A 23346-nucleotide genomic window follows, 5' to 3' on the forward strand; every position below is an offset into this window, starting at 1 on the left:
GGAATGACTTTGCCCACCTCTGTCTTAGACCCAAGCATCACTCGGGTTGTAAAAATAGTGCTAAAAGTGTTAGTCCCAAGTGTTACCCAGGCAACTGTTTAGATACCGCTCGTGTAAGCTTTACACACAAGGATTACTTGGTCTGTAAAAGTGCCAACAGCAGTAACTGTTGTGTTACTTGGGAAACGATATGGGCATGTCTTGAGTAAGCGATAGGCCCAAGTGCTACCCAGGCAATGGTGCAGACACATTTTCTCCTAGTCTCATAACGGCGTCTCGTCAGAAATGTTTTGCAGCAGCCCAGTGATGATGAAGTGAACCTGTCTTCAGGCAGTGAAACTAAAACGGACAGTGAAATCGAAAGTGATGCTGATGAATCCAAAAGTGATGCTCATGTCAATCACATATGTGCAGCGTACTGTTCACAAGCAGTACGGAAAAGAAAATTTGCAAGGAATCATGTTACTATTGTCCCGACTGTGACGCTGGATTGTGTATTTGATCATGTTTCAAGATATACCACATAAACAACACATTTCGACAGTATATACAGTATTAGCATTATTTTTATTATTATTATACTTTCTACACTTCTGACTTTGTACTTTAAGTTTTTTGCATTTTTTACAGTAGGAACAGTTTTAATACGTAATTTTTCAGGCCAAAAAATGCAATGCTTTTTACATTTTTTATCGAGAAAAAATGTAACGCTACCGAGGTTAAACAAATTACAAATTGAATTGCAAGCATAAGATTAGGGTTTGTTCAGGAACTGTGATGACTGTTTTGAAAGTTGGAGCTTTTTAGTTTTTTATTTATTCCATCAAAGAGACTTTTATTTACTAAATATTTTGTTGTGGGTGCATGTAACATGTGATTGAGATTTCCTCAGATCACCACACTGTTTGTAGTGAATACTGAGGAGCTGCCTGCTGATAAGAGCGGAGCTCAAGCAGTTAAAAGAGGAAAATGCTATATACAAAATATACTATACAACATGAAATAACCTCTCTCAAGCTTAATTTGAGACAGTACACTAATCAGTAATTAAAGTAATATGGAAGGATGGGTGAAAGAGAGTTGTTTAGAGCAGGATTGATTTACCATATTTGTTAATATTTACTTGAGATGTTGTTCAGACTTCTAGTAACATTTTACATCCGTTAGGGTGGTCCAGGCCCCCACACCATGCAAATAGTTCTGTCCATTATGCACCCTAAAATGTTTTGCCTCATGCAGTCCTGCTCCATCGATATACCCACTTTCATCCCAAAATATCTCCTCCAGTGCAAGATCTTGAGATCACTTCATTTCACTACCCAGTAATTCTACCCTCAGTTCACCAAAAGAGGACTAGAGACACATAGCACTGTTCATTAATGTGACTCAAAACTTTTGTTTCCTTTTCATTTTGCATGCTGATGACCACTTTTTACAATAAATATATACTTGGAAATATGCACTTAAATATTAAACGTCTAAACTGACAACTTTATCCAAAAAAACATGCTGTAAACTTATTTAGGACCTAAAAACATTTTAATATAGTGCTTTTCATGTTAATTGTCACTCCAAAAGGTTTTTTTTTATTTTGATAATTAATGTAGAAATTAGTACCTTCTCAATGTTATGCAGAAAAACCCCCCACTGAAAACCAATTAGTCATTGTGACGAACTGACTTCCTGTCTTAAAACAGACATTGAGCAAAGAAAGGCTCAAAAAATGGATAGTTGGGAGTCATTTTCACATGCAGTGGTGTTGCAGAAATAGCAGGCTATTAGATCCACAGTCTAATGTTTGGAAAAAGAAATAAATAAACTAAAATATAAAATTAAATATAAAAACTAAAATATAAAAAAAGAAAAATAAATACCATAGGCTTACACCAAAACATTGTTTTGAGCACTTCATGTCATTTTTATATATTTTTGGGTGGCGAATTCAAAAATGAAAACCAAACATAACATCTTGTCAATTAGTTTTATTGTTTTTAAACAATCATTAAGTAAATGTCAATATTTTCATTATAATTTGTCTGAATTTAAAATTTCCTAATATTAAAATAAATGTTTAAAGCAAAACTAAAGTACAATAAGAACTGTTGGTTCAAATGTAGGGACCTGAACGTTCTGTGTATCTTACATCATCAGCAGTCAAGGCATACAAAATTACTATGTGGTACTGCAGAGACAACAACTTACATTGGGTGAAGAGGGAATGGCTAGCTATAAAAAAAAAGCCACAGCTTGGTGCCAAAAACATCATCAGACCCACCAAGATGGATCTAGATCTAGATGCTGCTACCACCTCTTCATATTAAGTTTGGTTTAATAAAGAAGTTTATCAAAGCTATATCAAAAGATGTTTTTGTGCAAAAAGTCTCTGGGTTTGTCTGACGCTAAATTGAAAGAAGAAATCTTTGTCAGACCTTGTATTAGAAAAATTACTTTTGATGCAGAGTTTAATGAAGTAATGAATAACCTGGAATGAGAGGATTGGGTTTCAATAATTTCTAAGCTTTTAGGTAGCAATAAAAATCCAAAATACTGTACATATACGAGGATAAGACGATAATTTCTGGAATCAAAATAGACCCCAAACATTGTTTTCAGCTTATGCACATGCCAGAGCTGAAAAATATTTTTTTTTTTATAAATGTTATTTACAGTATTTCGAGCAGAAAGTAATGATGATGAGAGGTACTGTACATGTCATGTAATCATATCTAAAGCATATTTCTCTCACTGTAACTTATTTCCCAATTATGTAGATAACAGAGGAGTTGTCATTTACTAAGCACAAAGTTTTTCCTATAACCAAATTAATCCAACACTCAGCAAAGCACATAATATACCTTACCAAAGGCTCAACAGCATTCATAACAAAATATCTGATCGCAGCACAGACTTCACAGTAGAGGACAAGCTCTATATAATACATATTGTAAAAGACTGAAGTGCTAGGGGAACCCCGCAAAGATAAATTCATAATACTCACAAATAGCACAGCATGGAAAATGCTGGCAGCAACTTTCCAAACAATGTGGCTCAGTGATTTCTTAATTAGGAACATTGACTCCCAAGTTTTATCACTGAAGAGCAGGGCTTGAAGTGGGCTATTACTCACCTGTACAGTATATCAGCCTTGTTCCATTTTTCACTGCCGTGTAACGGCATCTTCTACTCTGAACTTTAAGGACACGCCCAAGCTGTCCAGTCTATGTATGTATATCACAATGATTAAAACACCGAGGGGGACCTAAGTGCTAAAATTTGCAATACATTAGGAGGAGGACCAATAGGCTGACAATACGTATCAGTTTCCACTTCAGGCACAGCTCAAGAATAACTGCTAATGTATGTTGATCCATATTTTTCTAAAGGTAAATATATTTGATTTAGTATCATATTATACTTCAGACCAAATAAAAACAAAATATGGTTTCCAAATTTTTTTGAAGGTATATTAGTGCTTTTTCATGTCTGTAGCAGTGTGTCTGATGCATGCGGAATACATTTGGTAACTCTGTCTGTTAAACCTGCTCACAAGGTTGTCTACATTTGTCCCCTTCTCTGAGTCTAAGAAACAAAACACACTGTAACTGTGTTTTCTTTGTTGCAGCAAAATCTGCAGCTCTAGGGCACAATGTAGCAGCGATAAATTCAAAAATGCGTTATTATTGTAAATAAGTACTAACAACAAATCAGCGCAAGATCATCCCAAACTGACAGCACACTGCAACTGTTTTCTCTTGCGGTGCATTAAAACATGAGATTAAAAATTTTTCTCAGCCATCACTACCAAGTACAGTTGTGCTTGAAAGTTTGTGAGCCCTTTAGAATTTTCTATATTTCTGCATAAATATGACCTAAAACATCATCAGATTTTCACTCAAGTCCTAAAAGTAGATAAAGAGAAACCAGTTAAACAAATGAGACAAAAATATTATACTTGATCATTTATTTATTGAGGAAAATGATCGAATATTACATATTTGTGAGTGGCAAAAGTATGTGAACCTCTAAGATTAGAAGTTAGTATGAAGGTGAAATTTGAGTCAGGTGTTTTCAATCAGTGGGATGACAATTAGGTGTGAGTGGGCCCCCTGTGTTATTTAAAGAACAGGGATCTATCAAAGTCTGCTCTTCACAACACATGTTTGTGGAAGTGTATCATGGCACAAACAAAGGAGATTTCTGAGGACCTCAGAAAAAGAGTTGTTGATGCTATTGGAAGAATGTTTTGTGGACGTATGAGACCAAAATAGAACTTTTTGGTTTAAATGAAAAGTGTTATGTTTGGAGAAAGGAAAACACTGCACTCCAGCATAAGAACCTTATCCCATCTGTGAAACATGGTGGTGGTAGTATCATGGTTTGAGCCTGTTTCGCTGCATCTGCGCCAGGACGGCTTGCCTTCATTGATGGAACAATGAATTCTGAATTATATCAGAGAATTCTAAAGGAAAATGTCAGGACATCTGTCCATGAAGTGAATCTCAAGAGAAGGTGGGCCATGCAGCAAGACAACGACCCTAAGCACACAAGTCGTTCTACCAAAGAATGGTTAAAGAAGAATAAAGTTAATGTTTTGGAATGGCCAAGTCAAAGTCCTGACCTTAATCCAATTGAAACGTAGTGGAATGACCTGAGGTGAGCAGTTAATGTGAGGAAACCCACCAACATCCTAGTGTTGAAGCTGTTCTGTATGGAGGAATGGGTTAAAATTCCTCCAAGCTGGTGTGCATGACTGATCAACAGTTACTGGAAACATTTAGTTGCAGTTATTGCTGCAAAGGGGGCTCACACCAGATACTGAAAGCAAAGGTTCACATATTTTTGCCACTCACAAATATATAATATTCGATCATTTTCCTTAATAAATAAATGACCAAGTATAATATTTTTGTCTCATTTGTTTAACTGGTTTCTCTTTATCTACTTGAGTGAAAATGTGATGATGTTTTAGGTCATATTTATACAGAAATATAGAAAATTCTAAAGGGTTCACAAACTTTCAAGCACAACTGTACATGCGGTAACATATTACAAAAATATAATTTTTGGATGAATTATTAATTTAATAACATTTATTTCTATAGCACATTTTCACACAAAAGATGTACTGTAGCTAAAAGTGAAACTGCATCTCTGTTCCATTCCACATTCTCATGACGCCACTTTCAGCCCTTTCTCTGGCCTCCTCCCTTTGCTCATTTATTTATGCCAGTTGTTCATGCTCTGCCATTGCCCCTGCTGGTGGTCCTTATTTTTTTAGAAATGTATGTGTGCTGAAATAAATAACATTCATCCTCTTCTTCCATTCTCAACCAGGAGTCCCCAAAGATTCGCAATATAAACACTAGCTGCTGTGGCACCAGATCACACTGTTTCAAAATAGCTGAATTAAAACTAGACCTGATATAGTATTTTTAGGTTTCTGTTATGCAGGGCATACACTGTGTGAATTCTATTACTCACATTGTGAGACAGAGTTGCCAGTAGTATATGTACTCAAATTATATGAACACATTCAGTGCAACTGACATGCCACAATGTGAGTGCTCAGACTACTGTATATGTGTATATGGCCCCAACTGACAGTTTTAAACATTCAAAAAAACATGATGGCCACAGGCTTCTCAAAATGTCAACAAATAAAAAGCTGTGTTCTTGACTCTTGCTGTATTGTGTTATAAAAGTGCAAAGAAAAGAAAAAGACACAACTGAACACACAGATGTGGGTGGCTGAGGTATAAAGTCTGTCTATTTTACAATAGAATTACAGGTACAAAGTCTATGTAATTTACTGATGTGTGTGTTTTGTTTCGGGTTCTCCTAATAAAGGTTTCGTAAGATGCTTTTGTCATTGGCCATTTAGTTGTATGTGTATTACTATATGATATTTAGATTTTTGGAATCAAAAATGTGAAAATGAGCACGACAATGGCAATAAAGAAAAAGCAATATTGTGATTTATGCACAATGACATTTTACAGCAACATCAGAAAATCGGGTTATGAAACTGCTAACACTACAAGATAGCCAACAGAAATTTTTCTGCTCATAAAAAAGAACAATTGTAAGATGCAATCTGGCACTGTGCAAACTTCACTCATACCACTCATGAAACAATGGCTGATGAAGCCAAAATTCAAGCACACTCAGAAAATCAGTAAGTGACTGTAAATCAGGCTTAAAATTGTGCAGTGTATGCTCGGCATCAGTGGACTGCACACAGGACAATGATTTCTGCTTCAGTGTGCGATTGTGTCCTACAATGAACTGGTATACCTTGTTTGCTTTTTGCTTTACATCATTCAGTGCTGCTGTGATAATCACTGTCTCCCTGTGATCCTAAACTAAGAAGATTAAATTTACCCCTCTGAACATGCAGGATTAAATGTATACCCATGAATTTTGTCTTACATTAGAGGTCTGTGTAGGACTGACATTTTTAAATCCATGCCTGCCTGCTTCACTTTACTCCATCCCACACCCTGCATACACTTGACCTCATTTGTCCTGCTCCCACCTGCAACCTAACAGTTTTGTCCCGCTCCTACCCATAGAAACACCCTGCTTCTATTAAGGAAAAAAGTCACATATGATTGATAAGCCTATTCAACATGATCATGTACAAGGAGGAGGCTGAAGTTGGCCCAGCTGTCCTTTTCAACTCTTTTTGCAATGATTCTGCTTCATCAGTATTTAATACAGATCTTCCAATGGGAATAATAATTTCTGAGTACAAGTCTGCATATCTTTTTATAGAAAGAAACAAAAAAGATCAGTGTAAGCAACGAGTCTTACTCTTACTATTCTATATTAAAATAATGTATGATCTATGTTAATAATTATTATTCATTCCACAAAAATGTGTAACAGACATGGAAGTTATAGGTGCTATCTACGTACAAGTCGCACATATAAGCTTTACTTAAAACAAATGCTTTTTTAGTCAGCATATACTGTTAACAAACACTCCCTACTTTCAAATAGTATTGGGAGATTTATAAGAATTTTTTATCAATACAAGCATACTGTAACTAAGCAAAGCACTGTCAATGTACTGGCATCGCCTTCTCTGGTTGCTAGCTCTGAGAGGAACAAAGGCGTTACTAACAGCTATTCAGTGAATTACAGTGCACTCTTTGATTTAATGCAATTGCATTAAAACACAATTATTACAAATTATTGCAAATCTCTTCTTGTTCCTGCACCTTTGTAATCCTCTTAAATAAACAATATAGAAATAGAAGCTTTCAGCTAAGAAATGTTGCTGTTTTGTAGAGCATGTACTGTAGATAGGAATTAGTGCTGAATAGTTCTGTTGACACGTTCTTTCAGACGTCGTAATATCTGGTTCTAAATCATCACATCTTTGAATGGTTTCAGAAAAGTAACCACAGTTTTGAGTATCTTTTTGTTGATGAAGCCAATCGTCAAATTGCTGCAACACTGAATCCAATATATCAAAAATCAGAGCTCCATCTTGTCTTCACAGAGTGTTTGTGTGAACTCATAAGCCTTGTTGTCCAGTATGTTTAAAACACCCGACTATCCATGTTTTACATTAGCCAGAAGCTGTGCAACATCAGGTCTGTTCCCATCACTGCTGGCATAAAGGCACTTGACAGAATTGTGTTAAGAATGTTGGCACTACAGTTTAATCTGGTGCAGCCATTCAAGGCAGCGATCGTGTTTGTTCCTCAGCCAGTAAGAGTCAATTCCAAAAACTCTTCATAATGAGATTCAACTTGAATTTGTTATAATAACATTTTTTTTAAATAATTCACTGCTATACTTCAATCTTGGGGAGTTTTTTTTCTGTATGCATCTTCCTTCTGATATGAAATGTATTCCTGAGGATGTGAGCAGCTGAAGACTTAATCTGACCAAAATACCTACTGCAAAACCCAATATTGTTATCAGTAACAGGATTGATTTTAACTCTTCCAATTAGTTTGCTAGCACTGATATATGATTTAATTTGGAGGCTTGGTGATTCCAGGATGTAAAATTTTCTAACCTGTCATCATACAATTTTAGATGAAGTTAGGCCACTGCTGGCTGATAACATTCAGAATTTGTAGTAGTGTTATGGTATTCAAAAAAACCCTCTTGCAAAATGGAGGAGAAAAACAACAATGTTTGCATGAATGGCAGCACATTTTTTGTGATACAATCAACATAATATTTAAATAAGCCTTTTTCTGAATTGGTAGTTTTTGTGGGTTAAACATTTTTTGGGGTTTAAATTTTAAATTGAATGGGATAAAATTAATGTATATTTCTATTCAGCAGCAACTAGCAAAATGGCACCTAGACTTTACAGTCCTCCTTGTGTGGAAATCTCTAGCAAATTTGTGTTTTCAACCTATGCAAACCCCTAATCAAAAAATGTGTCATATTATTTCATAATCAATACTGTGTTATTTTAATAACTGCCATGTGTTTCTGACTTATTTCAATGGACATAAAAAATAATTTAGTATAGAAATTTTGCCAGCCTTTCTATTTTAAGGTCCCTGCTTTATTGTTACATTTTTAGAAAATATTTTTTGTTTACTACCTTTCAAAGTTACCAAAATTCAGAATTTGAATATATAATTTAATCCAGAGTATAATTATTTGTAATATAACCTGCAAAATAATTGTAAAGTCTAATGGCCAAGTATAGAGTTTTTCTAACTGACAGCAAATATTTTGCTTTGCAAAATAATATCCTTCTTATAAAAGAAGGATCAGAGTATCAATGGTAAAGGACTCTATAGTTTGGCAACTGCAATCGGTTATTTCAGTTTAATTATCCTGAAACTACTCAAAATATTTTTGTATTTTCAAGTTTAACAAGGTGATATGTAAGGAATCGTTAATAATGTCTCAAAGATGGTCATCTGTCTCTGTCAGTGTATATGATCCTGTCTACCAAATCCAGTGCAAACATGTGCATGGGACTACATGTATACAGGAGATTAATATACAGTTATGATGAAGTTTTGCCACTGACAGTAATATCATCCAAGTAAAAACATAAAAATTCTATAAAAATGAATGAATGAATAAACAAATAACTTGATGCTTAAATCTCCAAAAAGGAAATACTCTCATATTTTTATTTTTGTGACCTGCCATTGAAATGTTCTGAGGTTATGTTATGACAACGCATTAATAATTGTGTTTGATTTATATGCTAAAATGAAACTTTATATTTTCAGGTAATAGAATTTTCAGGGTTATTAAAATATTTGGTAGTCAAAAAGATTGCCCTTTGCTAACTAGGGTCTGTTTGATAACCATGTAAAAGGAACCAGGTAATTATCATCAAGTTTACCTCTTAAATCCAAGTCAGAAATAACTTGATAGTAAACAGGACTTTTTTGTTAAAATCTGTCTCAAACACGTGCACGACCTAGTCAAACAAATATTTATGAAAGTAGCATTATACTTCAATTTGTTCATTCTGTCAGGAACTAAGTAAATGAATAACAAAAAGTAAAACCAAACTTGGCTTTAGAACATGGTAACAAAGGAACTTAATAATATTTTTAAAAAAATCAGCCTAATTTTTCAAGTGGCATGCTGCATACTGAAAAAAAATACTTCTTACAGATGGGGATGCTCCCCTTACAAACAAGTGCAATATGGGGTTGATTGCTGTGGGGGATTTTGCTGTACGCCTCACCTGCTCTGGAAGTAGTTTGCTAGCTCTGACGCTTCATGGTTCAGACTCCTCAGATGTACGATTAAATTTCCAGAGTTGGTGAACATGGCGCCACATGTTTTGCACTCATAAATCCGCGGCTTGCGGATAATGTGCCTGGACACTCGCATGTGGTGCTTATATTCACCGAAGGAAGTGAAAGTGGCGCTACATATCTGGCACCGGAAACAGCGTTTACCTTCGTGCTTCAGACGATGCATCTTTAAGGAATACGCCCGAGTGAACTTTTTCCCACAGCGATCACACTGGAAGGGTTTAATGCCTATAGAACAAAAAGGAAGGAAAATTTACTAACCATGGCACAGACAAAAAAGATTTACTCCAGAACTACAAACAGCTAAAATACATAAAACCAAGACTAACTCTAGCCACATGGATTAAATACATTGTTAAATGCAAAAAACAGTTTAATAAATACAAATATTAACCACAGAATTTAACTTTAAACTTTACTTTTGCTTCTGAATATAAACAACAAAACATCTTGGCCTTCAGGTAGCATTAGAAATGTAACTTCAGATAATATGCTTGGAGCAATTAAATGTGTTGAAAAAAAAAATCATAACACTTTCTAGTTAATAATCTGCTTCATTACAAGTTAAGAACTGGTTATTTTTTCATTCTCTTGTCAGTTGTGTTTCTGGGATTATCTCTGTAAATAATAAAAGAATGAAGTCATGAATGTACGTCACACTATTACTACAAATATTACTACTACTAATTACTTCTTTATTTTAATAAACAATAAACTACAGGTTTTATATAACTGAGAATCATGCATCAGTAAACTTCATGCAACTTCTGAAAATTGAATTTTTAAAAATCTTGTTATTAACCAAATTTTATGCTGGTGTAAAATTTTTACCTAGTCTTAACTTGTTTCAATGCTGTGAGTGAATGTGAAGAAGGCAGTGAACATTAATGAAAAGCTGCAGAGTGTACGGTTCTTCTAAGTTTCTGCCAGATCTCTAAAACATGTATGTTAGATTAATTGAAGGCTCTAAGTTATTAGTATACAGTATGTGAATGTCATGAGTGTTTCTTGTTATGAAGGTGTGTCCTATTTATACTTAGTCCACACTAACATGCATACATTTTAAAATGAAACATATGTTTTTGGCCTTCCATCCACAATTGCTCTTCAAAGTGTATACAGTCATATGAAAAAGTTTGGGAACCCCTCTTAATTCTTTGGATTTTTGTTTATAATTGGCTGAGCTTTCAAAGTAGCAACTTCCTTTTAATATATGACATGCCTTATGGAAACAGTAGTATTTCAGCAGTGACATTAAGTTTATTGGATAAACAGATAATATGCAATATGCATCATAACAAAATTAGGTGCATAAAATTGGGCACCCCAACAGAGATATTACATCAATACTTAGTTGAGTCTCTTTTTGCAAATATAACAGCCTCTAGACGCCTCCTATCGCCTTTGGTAAGTGTCTGGGTTCTGGATGGAGGTATTTGTGACCATTCTTCCATGCAAAATCTCTCTAGTTCAGTTAAATTTGATGGTTGCCGAGCATGGACAACCTGCTTCAAATCATCCCATAGATTTTCGATGATATTCAAGTCAGGGGACTGTGACGGCCATTCCAGAAGATTGTATTTCTCCCTCTGCATGAATGCCTTTGTTGATTTCCAACTGTGTTTTGGGTCATTGTCCTGTTGGAATATCCAACCCCTGTGTAACTTTAACTTTGTGACTGATGCTTGAACATTATCCTGAAGAATTTGCTGATATTAGGTTGAATTCATCCGACCCTCGACTTTAACAAGGGCCCCAGTCCCTGAACTAGCCACACAGCCCCACAGCCCCACAGAATGATGGAACCTCCACCAAATTTGACAGTAGGTAATAATAATAATAATAGGTAGCAGGTGTTTTTCTTGGAATGTGGTGTCCTTCTTCTGCCATGCAAAGCCCTTTTTGTTATAACCAAATAACTCAATTTTTGTCTCATCAGCCCAAAGAACTTTGTTCCAAAATGAATCTGGCTTGTCTAAATGAGCATTTGCATACAACAAGCGACTCTGTGCAGAAAGGGCTTCTTTCTCATCACCCTGCCATACAGATGTTCTTTGTGCAAATTGCAATTGTGGAACGATGTACTGATACACCATCTGAGATATGTGGGTTGTCTGTAACCATTCTCGCAATCCTGCGCATATGCTGCTCCTGTATTTTTCTTGGCCTGCCAGACCTGGGTTTAATAGCAACTGTGCCTGTGGTCTTCCATTTCCTGATTACATTCCTTACAGTTGAAACTGACAGTTTAAACCTCTGAGATAGCTTTTTGTAGCCTTCCCCTAAACCATGATACTCAACAATCTTTGTTTTCACATCTTTTGAGAGTTGCTTTGAGGGTCACATGCTGTCACTCTTCGGAGGAGAGTCAAAGGGAAGCACAACTTGCAATTGACCACCTTAAATACCTTTTCTCATGATTGGACACACCTGTCTATGAAGTTCAAGGCTTAACGAGCTAATCCAAGCAATTTGGTGTTGCAAGTAATCAGTATTGAGCAGTTACATGCATTCAAATCAACAAAATTACAAAGGTACCCAAATTTTTGCACAGACAGTTTTTCACATTTGATTTAATTTCATACAACTACATACTGCTTCACTAAAAATCTTTGTTCGGAAAACACCCCAGTACTCAGATGTTCCTAGGAAATGAAAGACATACCACTGTTATCTTTTTTGTTGAAAATAGAGTAAATTATTATGCAGGCTGAGAGGGGTTCCCAAACTTTTCCATATGACTGTACATTTGAAAATGCCAGTTTGGCACAGCAGTGTGGATGGGGAAAATTGAACATTTTGAAAATGCTGAAGTATAATTGTTACATGATGAGGCACCAACTTGAGTTTGTTCTGATAATTCCCTTTCCAATCTTGTCTTTACTGTGGGGATAGTCATTTCACAACTTCTTTGCATTAGCCGAGGGATTTTATACCTTGAAACACCTGACTATTCTGCCATATTTATTTGGTAGGACTTCCAGTCTGGATTTTGAAAAGATCTAGCAACCTTATTCTCATTTCAACCTTAAAAAGCAGTTGTATTTCTTTGTCCAGAAAAGAAGCCCACTTTGTTTTTTTCCTTGTTCTTTTGGAATTTTGTATTTACTTCAGGTTTGCTCTGCAAACAAAAACTGCAGTTAACTGATAAACCAAGCTTAATGTTGCATAGTAGGCACGATTTATTTTTTTGGCATTTCAGTGTGGATAACATACTTTTGGAAATTGATCTGAAAATGGCATGGTGGATAGAAAACTTTTAAAATGACACTGGTGGTTTCAAATCTGTGTTTGTTAATCTAGACTAACTCTCAGATTTAATGTATGGCTGGCAGTCAAAGGTGCCAGTAAAACCTCTGTTACTCATGACACCGTATTGGGTAAACCCTGTTCAGATATTTGTTGGTTTGACGATTGTTGATCATGCAGTTGATAGGTAGAGCATTCAGCAACTGTACTCACAGAACTGGTGGATTTGCACATTGGATATTTCAGGGAAATATATGATATAGAAAGAAACATCCATCTCCATCTCTCTGCATCAAATGGTGTCTCACTCATTCTCTCCCTCTGTCACTCCTCATTGTAACTTTAACTTTATTATTTAGTGTTAAATTAAGTAAAAAAAATATAAATAAATAAGGAGCTGGAAATATAGGTGGTCTTGGAGAAATGAGATCACCAAGTAAAAAATTCACATATTCTACATCAATGAGATTTTTTTAATGTATCCCTCATAAGATACAAGACCTTTGGATTACATCTCCACTCACAGCTGCTATTTTCTAAGAGGCCACTGAATTTAACCCAAAATATCAACATAAATGCATTAAATGGTGCTACAAAATACACCTCCAGAGGAAACAGCTGTCATTGTTTTAGTTATAGGTTGGAAAAACTAAAGGAGAGTTTTCAATTTAGAATAAACTATTCTTTATTCAAGTTTTTTTTGTAGTGAAACAGAGGGTCATAGAATAATTTAATTTTGTCTAGCACTAATCAAAATAGCCAGGGTGATTTAGAATATTAGGCTTTTGCTATTAACAAGTCAAAACCTGTTTATGCAGACTTATAACCCACTTTATCACAGTCTTAAAAATTAATAAATAAAGAAAGAAGTCATGCTGTGGTTAATACATGTTTTGTTTGCTTTAGTGAACAGCCTGTAAATTTACACATTAGATTAAAAAAAGTTAAAGATTTTATAACATGTAAGCGTACAGTGGAACCTCGGTTCACGAACGTCTCGGTACATGTACAAATCGGTTTACAACCAAAACGTTCGCCAAACTTTTGCCTCGGTTCACGACCACACACTCGGTATACGAACAAGCCAGTTTCCCTTTCGGTTTGTACATGTTCAGTCTCTCCCTGTGCATTTCCTGTGCAGTTAGCAAGAGAGAGAGAGCGAGAGAGCGCGACACACACACACACACACACACACACACACACACACACACACACACATACACAGAGGCAGCGTGAGAGAGAGACAGACGCACACACACAGCACGAGAGAGAGACAGACGCACACACACAGGCAACGCAAGAGAGAGAGACGCGCACACACACAGGCAGCGCGAGAGAGAGAAAGAGAGATGCGCACACACACAGGCAGCTCGAGAGAGAGACAGACGCACACACACAGGCAGCGCGAGAGAGACAGCTGGACGCATAAGGTTGGAAGGCAGTTAAAGAATGCATTGGGCTTGAATTTGTTTTCACTTCTGTTTACAGCGATCGGTTCGTAGTGTGCATTGTTGCAATGTTACTTTTCTTGGTGGTTTATTAAATTCCGGATTTTTTCAAATGTTTATTTTTTTCCTTGTGCTTAAAACTCATTAAAAAAAAGTGTTTTTAGCCAGTGGTTGGTAGCGCTATAGCGTGAACTATTGCAGTGTTAGTTTTCTCTGTTGTTCCAGATTTTCTCAGTGTTATTCAGTGTTTTTACATTTAGTTTACTATTATGCTGTGCATTCTATGGTTTAATTAACTATATTTGTGCTTAAAAACTTAAAAAATATATATATTTACATACAGTTCGTATGGTCTGGAACAGATTAATTGTATTTACATACAATCCTATGGGGGAAATTGCTTCGGTTCATGACCAAATCGGTTTACGACCAGAGTTTTGGAACGAATTATGGTCGTGAACCGAGGTTCCACTGTACTTCCTACAAGCAAGACAGCTATAGGTTGTCTTAATAATTTTTGGTTTGAATGACATTTGCTCACTAACATTATAATGATGAAATAAGAATAATTTCATGACATCTGAGCTCAATCAAGATGTTCCATGAATCTTGTGGAATTAGGAGTTCAAGTTAACTTAATCTACTTGAACAAAATAAAACAATGAAAAAGAAAGAACCCCTGGAAACTGAAGTACTTAAAATTCCTATTTAACATGCCACTTAAACTGTGGGAAAGAAAATCATACGTAAACTGGCATGATGAATGGAGGTGGGTTAGGATTTGGAAAAAAAAGCTCTCAATTTACACATTTATAATTTGTTCATAATTTTATAACAAACATGTAAGTGGCAAAAAATGTAAAGCTTACAAAATTAACTATCCAAAAATATAACAAGCCAAATGTGGGTTGTGAGATGATGGATACTGGCTCAGTTTCTCAACCTTTCTGAAATACTGTATATGCTAAACAACAATACAAAAAGTGTTTCATTTATCTCACTGCAAACGTTGTTATCAGTTAAGCTGCCCTATTAACTAAAAAGTTCAGAACAAGTTCACTTGTTCTAAATAAATAAAATTCAGATTGAGCATTGGTATGTTTTTAACATAGCATAATAATTTATGCTGTATACCATTTCTAATGTTAAGGAGCTGAATTATGCTCTCTTCAAAGATCACATTTTAAAAAATGCCTACATAGTGAATCTCAGTTGACCAATGTTTTAACAACTAATTCATCTCTTATATTCAATTTGAAACACAGGAAATACTGCTGATCACCACTGAACTCAGCTTCTTAACAGAAAATGAAATGACAGATTTACTACTAATAGGGCCTTAAAATATTCATTACAGAAATTAATGAAAATTGTGTAATGGTTCAAGTACGTATTGGCTTTCTCTCCCTCAATATCCTTAAATAACTGTATTATTAAAATGCTTTATGCTTTATTATAAAGTATTACGGTAGGTATACAGTCATCCCTCACCTATCGCGGGGATTACGTTCCAGAGCCCCCCGCGATAGGTGAAAATCCGCGAAGTAGCGACCTATATTTATTTTATTATTTATACATATTTTAAGGCTTTATAAACCCTTCCCACACTCTTATAAACCTTTCTCACTCTCTTGTTAACCTTTCCCAAACTCTTATAAACACTTCCTATGCTCTTAAACACTTTCTACATTCTTAAACACCGCAGACCAACACTGCACACTGCACACAGCAATCAGACTTCGATGTGTCTGCTCTCGCTTTGTGAAGGGGGGCAGCTGAACTCACGCTGAGCAGAAATGGACTTTGTGCTGCTTCTGTCAAAATGCCTGCTTGTCGCTCTGCGCGTTGGGAAGGAGGAGGAGGAGTGGGGGTGTGTGAGGGCTGAACGCACGTTCGCTCAAACCCCCCTCCCCGGAGGCGCAGTACGCTCCTGCCACTTCGCATTGTCAAGGGGTTGGGGAGCTGAATGAACGCTAAGGAGAAGTGGACTTTGTGCTGGCTTTGTGCTGCTTGTCGCTCTGCGTGTCAATAATTTAAAAGCCTGTACAGCACCTATTTTCCTGTCTCACCGTCTTGTCTTGCGTGAAGTTAAAAAGTTTTATAATCCTTAGCCCGACATCCACATATCATATGTGTTAACAAAGTGTGTTTTATAAGTTTACATGTGTTTAAAGCATGTGGGATGGGTATTTTAAGACTTAAACTATAAAAATGTTTATTTATATGGTCTTTCTATATTGTGGATTTTCTCCTGTTGCTGATGGGTCTGGAACATAACTTCCGCAATAGGCGGGCAATCACTTGTATTTAAAAACCCGCGAAGTCGTGAATCCGCGAAAAGTGAACCGCGAAGTAGCGAGGGATTACTGTAAAAGTTAAAATGAAATGACATTGGTAACGACAAATAGAACTAATGCTAACTTTGTTGTTTGTACAAGAAGTGCATAATTTGTAACTAAACAAAGGTTTATGTTCAAGTAATTTTAAGGTAAATGTTGGAGAGCTTAACAACTTCATCACATCGTTATTATTCAGCAGTTTGGAAGATGGATGGGTGGAGAATTGAAAAGTAAATTACTTGGATAATGAGCTTGAAACCTAATTTGCAAACAGGATACTTTATGAGAAAATTGTTTGGGAAAGTCCTAATTTAATATAATGCCCTACACATTAAAGTGTAAATACCTCAAGGACCTCTCACAGCTCCTAGAACCTGGGCTTCATTTTGTTATGTTTTGATTAAGTTTATGTGAAGTGAGGTTACTTCTGATACTCTGGTTTTCTCCCATGCTGTAAAAACATGTTAGTTAGCATACGTAGTAATCTTAAATTGCCTTGGTTTAAGCGAAAAAGGGTGAAAATATGAGAGTGACCTATAGTGGACTAGTGTTGCATCCAGGATTGGTTATTGTTTTACATGCAATTCTTTTTTAGATGAGCATAAACTCCTTGTGATGATGTAGTCAAATATTCATTTTAACGAAAGGAGATACATAAAAGGGTTTTTGAAGGAAATTGACTAGGGCAAAAAGTAATGTGACATTATGTTGTTTTTTCCCGATCTCATTATCAAAATTTTAAAAATATAAACAAAATATTACATATCATTCTAACTTAATTATAAACGCAAAACTTGAAATAACCCACACCACAAACATCCATCCTTTTGTTTTGGCACACATAAAAATGTCCTGGTGTCACCAATGCTTTTTAAAAGCATAATGGAGTCCTCTGTGTAGATCTGAAGTGTTTCTCAGGAGTTAACTTTAAACAAACACTTACTAAACCTGAGAAAAACTATAAAGCAGAGATATACACATTAAAATCTCAAAATAAAGAATCTATGAAATCCATGTTAAATTTAAAAAAAACTTTTTTTGAACAATTAACCAAAATTACTTTACATCACATGAATATCTTTAAAATTTGAATACACATACCTGAGTGTATTAGCATATGTTGTTTCAAGTTCTGAATACGAGTAAACCTGACTCCACAAGTAGGACATTGAAATGGTCTGTCAGGTCCATTTGTGCTGGGTCTTGTTGATGGGCTTATATACAGATGATAAGGATATTGAACATTTTCTAACCTGTAAAATTAAAAAAAAAACATTCAGATAAGGCATATATACAGTACATCAATGGTTATTTAGCAGCAGATATTCAATAAGCATGTTTAATTTATTTATGTATTTTTTTATTTTAGATTGAACACTTCTTAGTTGCTTGGAGGTAGAACAGTTAAGTGGGCGACAGCATAAGAGTTCATTAATAATGGGGGGGATACAAACAGTGTGAGTGAAGAGCTTTGAAGTAAGGAATGAGGGAAAAACAAACAGAAAAGTTATCCTCACAGAAGGGTAAACAGTTGGCAGTTGAGAGGAAGAATATTACAGTTGCTTAAGAGGACAGAAGGTATAAAATAGCTGTAGCAGTTCTATAATTAATGTTCTTTGGCTTAAATTTTTTAATATGACCGTTTAAGTTAAATCATGTAATTTTGATTAAAAAGAAAAAAAAAAGAAAAATTAAATGTAATTTTAGTAATCCTAATTCAAATTTTAATAATGAGGCCAGTGCAATGCAAATCCTATTGGATGCTGTCTTTTTTAGATGATAGTTTGACGGAGCCAGTCTTTTGTGAGGGCTACATCTGCAGGAGATGCCAGCTGATCCAGCTCCTTCACCTCAGGGTCGCTGAACTGGAGGAGGAGTTGGCTGGCCTGTGTTGTAGTACAGAATTGGCAGACCTGGACCTGTGTCCGTAAGAGAGATAGAGTGCACCCCTAAGGTGGCACAGGAGAAGATTCTAGACCAGACAGATAGAGATAGAAGGTTCATGCTTACAAGGTATAAGGTAAAGGGTGCACATTGTCCGAGGACATCAACCCCAGATTTAGAAGTGTCAAACCGTTTTCAGGCCCTTGTGAGGCTGGACGGTGTCTCTGATGATTCTGAGGTGGTAGGCAGAGGTGAAGAGCCCCAACAGGCCACCTCAAAACCAGTTCCCAGAAAGAGAGAGGTAGTGATAGTTGGGGACTCAATCATTAGGGGATTGAAGCACAGGTTTGCTCCAGACACTTGCACAGTGTGTTGCCTTCTGGGCACAAAGGTTGGGGATCTCCCTGGAAGGGTGGATAGGCTCTTGGCCAGAGCAGGGGTGGATCCAGTTGTCATTGTCCATGTTGGAAGAAATAACATACATAAGGGTAGTCTGTCAGTTCTGTGATCCAAATTCAAAGAGGTAGATGCCAGGCTGAGGAGCAGAACTAACAAGGTAGTCTTCTCTGAAGTTCTGCATGTGCCACGCACCAGTCCAGGTAAGACTGAGGAGATTAGAAGGCTTAATGTGTGGCTCAAATCTTGGTGCAGGGTAGAAAGGTACAGGTTTATGGGGCATTGGGACTACTTTTAAAACAGATGGGGATTGTTCTGCCATGACGGGTCATCTGAACTGGAGGGGCACCAATGCATTGGGGAGGCATATGAGTAAGCTAGTTGAGGAGTATTTAAACTAGGGAATGGGGATGGTGCAGGGAGTTTAGGACAGGCCAGGTTTAGAACTATACATGGAAGAACAAACAACAGTATAGAAATAAAAATGTGTTGTAAAGCAAATTTTAACCCAACATTTAAATGTAAAAAGTGTAACACATTAAAAATGGCTTGCCTTAATGCAAGAAGTATCAAAAATAAGGCAACTGAGTTGGAGCTGTATGTAGCAGAGAATAATTATGATGTTATAGCAATAATGGAAACATGGATAAATAACAAAGATGAGAATGAGTATAACATAGAGGGATACACATTTTTTAGGAAGGATAGACAGAACAGAAAACGGGGTGGGGTTGCGGTTTATGTCAAACAATTTAAATGCAAGTTCTCTTCAGTTGGACAATGAACCCCATCTTAGTGAGGACATGTGGGTTTGCCTGGAAAGCATTAGGGAAAAAGGTCTTTATTTTAGGAGTGTGCTATAGACCACCCAATGTAGACATTATTAAAAAGATGTGTGTTGAAATTACTATTAAAAAGGCAAGTTTACAGGGGGGATATTATAGCCATGGGGGACTTTAATTATCCCAATATTAACTGGGATAACCTTGGAAATGGTGGAGAACAAGAGCAGGAGTTTTTAACAAGTAATCAGTGACCGTTTTTTTAATACAGTACAGTATGTATAAAAAACTCTGCAGTGGGTTAATAAAGTTAAAAAAAGAAGCTGCAAAAGAAAAAATCAGCTGTATAAGGCATATAAGACTAATAACTCCAAAGTGAAGAGTGTATGATAACATGAAGGCAACCGCTAAGAAGGATATGAGGTAGGCTAAAGGAGGTACTGAAGGATTTGGAAATTGTAGAGGGAAAAGTACTGTTCAGATTAAATGGGCTAAAATCAAACAAATCACCAGAACTAGATAATATTTACCCTCAAGTTCTTAAGGAGGCTAGCAAGTACATATATAAACCCCTGACACATATTTTTAGGTAGTCACTGTCCACTGTTGAGATTCTGAAGGACTGGAAAATGGCAAATATTATCCCGGAATATAAAAAGGGTGACCTGGCACTTCTAAGCAACTATAGGCCAATAAGCTTAACATGCATAACAGGAAAATTAATGGAAAGAATTATTAAGGATAAAATTGAGCAGCACATGGTAAGTACAGAAGTTTTTCTGAACTGTCAGCATGGGTTCAGAAGAGGGAGGTCATGTTTTACTAACATGGTGGAATTCTATGAGAGAGCAACAAAAGAATATGATCAAAGTGGAGCATACAATATTATTAATCTTGACTTTCAGAAAGCATTTAATAAGGTGCCATATGAGAGGTTGGGCATCAAATAAAAAGAAGTCGGAGTTCAGGGTGTTGTTTTTAGATGAGTGTGGAATTGGTTCAGGCACCAGAAGCAGAAGATGATGGTACGAGGTACCTTATCAGAATTATCTGATGTTAAGCATGATGTTCCCCATGGGTCAGGGCTAGGGCCTTTGCTATTTTTAATATATACAAATGATTTAGACAGAAATATAAGTAACAAGCTGGTTAAGTTTGCAGATGATACCAAGGTAGGTGAATTGGCAGATAATTTGGAATCTGTTACATCATTACAGAAGGACTTGGACAGCATACAGGCTTGGGCAGATTTGTGGGTGATGAAATTTAATGTCAGTAAATGTAAAGTTTTATACATAGGAAGTAAAAATGTTACATTTGAATACACAATGGGAGGTCTTCAAATTGAGAGTACACCTTATGAGAAGGATTTAGGAGTCACTGTGGACTCTATGCTATCGACTTCCTGACAGTGTTCAGAGGCCATTAAGAAGGCAAGTAGAATGTTAGGTTATACAACACGATGTGTGAAGTACAAGTCGAAGGGGGTTATGCTCAAGCTTTATAATACACTGGTGAGGTCCCATCTGGAGTACTGTGTGCAGCTTTGGTCTCCAAGCTACAAAAAGGACATAGCATCACTAGAAAAGGTCCAGAGAAGAGCGACTAGGCTGATTCCAGGGCTACAGGGATTGAATTATGAAGAAAGACTAAAATAGCCAATCCTTTAGAGTTTAAGAAAAAGAAGACTAAGAGGTGACATGATTAAAGTGTTTAAAATTATGAAGGGAATTAATATAGTGGATTGAGACTGTTATTTTAAAATGAATACTTTAAGAACATGGGGACACAGTTTGAAACTTGGTAAGGGTAAATTTCACACAAACATTAGGAAGTTTTTCTTTACACAGAGAACCACAGACTCCTGGAATAAGCTACCAAGTAGTGTGGTACACAGTAAGACTTTAGGGACTTTCAAAACTAGACTTGATATTTTTTTATAAGAATTATGTGATAGGACTGGCGAGCTTTGCTGGGCTGAACGGCCTGTTCTTGTCTAGATTGTTCTAATCTTTTCAAACCAACCTTAGCTAATAAGGAACATCATCATTTCTTAAAAAAATGTTTGATGCTAGTTGTTCCACCAATATTAATTGTTCAGCGCTTGCAAGGAAATGTCCTAAAGAGTTTAATGTTGTACTATGGGCATGGCATATACAAATTTATATCTTCATTGCAATGTTTGTTTTCGTTCATTTTTTTTAACATAACAAGAACTTTACATTTAGACTCGTTATTTAAGATCAGCTCTGTTGAGTATTAACTGCTTCTTCCTACTGAGGCAACAGACACAATCAACAAATTCTTCTCATTACAAATTGCTTTAACATTGTTACTCAGTGACATTATTTTACCACTCCAACCAAAATCAATACCATGCTAATAAAATGCACAGGTGTTTTGTTAGCAATGCACTGTGAATCCTTATACCTAGACTAATAAATACATTTGAGGAAAGTCAATATATGTTGTTTCAGATTAATGAAACCTACTATCTAATGTTGAACAGTAAAAAATGCAAACACACCAATAACTCACATTATATGGAAGAACTGCTTTCTGTAAACAACAGTATCAACCAGTTTTAAGCATAACTATACTAAGATGGCAGTTTTAAAAGGAGACTTCTCTACCGTTACTTATATCAAAAAAAAATCTTAAAAAAGTATCTGACGAGTACAGCATATAATTTGAAGGAAAGGCAGACCCTGCATTATTAACCCATGAGAATTAGAAGAACTAAAAACATCCTACTTATCCTACCCTTCTTCTCTACCATTTTTCCTTTATGTCATTAATCTTCATTTTGCTACTGTAGAAACATATTGCCCCATCTACCTTTAATCCACATCAACCAACTTAGTCACAAACTGTGACCCTCAAGTTACACTGTCCATACTAGGATATTACATGTAATCATAACTGTATTCAACCATGTATATAGAACAGAGTAAGAGAATATACAAAAAAATATATATTTTTGAAGGGATAAATGGAGAACATAGAAAAGATAAAACAAACAGAATAAACACAATAGATAATGATTTTCTTTTCAATGTGTTTGGAAATGTGAAAAGTTTTTACATGTAAAAATCTGTTATTGCTCTTGGATCATTTGACAGGTATATAGGATGCTGGACTGCAGGGTTAGACTGAAAAGGAGCATTGAATTCTGATGTAGCCATCATCTACAGTAAATTGTATGCAGTGTTTATACATAAAATAAAGTCTAAATAAAGGTAAGTAAGTGCCCCTATCGAAGAAGAGGTTTTTTTTTCTCTTTGACCATTTAAATTCTATCCAGACAAGAATACAGTAGTCCAGTAAACTACTTTTGTGTACTTTATTAAGGATGTGTCCAATAGTTTATAAGAAAGAAACAAATGGAAGAACATTTTAACGGCTTTAATATTAGAAACCTTTCTATGCTCAATGTTAATGGTCATTACTGTTTACATTCTTCTATGAAGCGCCATTCACATGAGGT

General features: G+C 35.9%; 1 protein-coding gene across 4 annotated transcripts in view; it reads right to left on the minus strand.

The window, feature by feature from the left end:
• The window catches only part of zbtb44 (zinc finger and BTB domain containing 44), a 90971-nt gene that overhangs the window by 2329 nt on the left and 65296 nt on the right, over window positions 1–23346 (minus strand). For 3 of the 4 annotated variants that reach the window (XM_051931880.1, XM_051931879.1, XM_028810293.2), the window contains 2 exons: window positions 17899–18050; window positions 9689–9989 (listed from right to left, as the gene is read on the minus strand). In XM_051931880.1, coding sequence (XP_051787840.1) covers window positions 9689–9989; window positions 17899–18050 — 453 coding nt within the window. The remainder of the gene's footprint in view (window positions 1–9688; window positions 9990–17898; window positions 18051–23346) is intronic. The other variant, XM_028810295.2, reaches the window with a different exon arrangement.

Source organism: Erpetoichthys calabaricus, chromosome 9 (genome assembly GCF_900747795.2).
Source record: "Erpetoichthys calabaricus chromosome 9, fErpCal1.3, whole genome shotgun sequence".
NCBI classification, from domain to species: domain Eukaryota; kingdom Metazoa; phylum Chordata; class Cladistia; order Polypteriformes; family Polypteridae; genus Erpetoichthys; species Erpetoichthys calabaricus.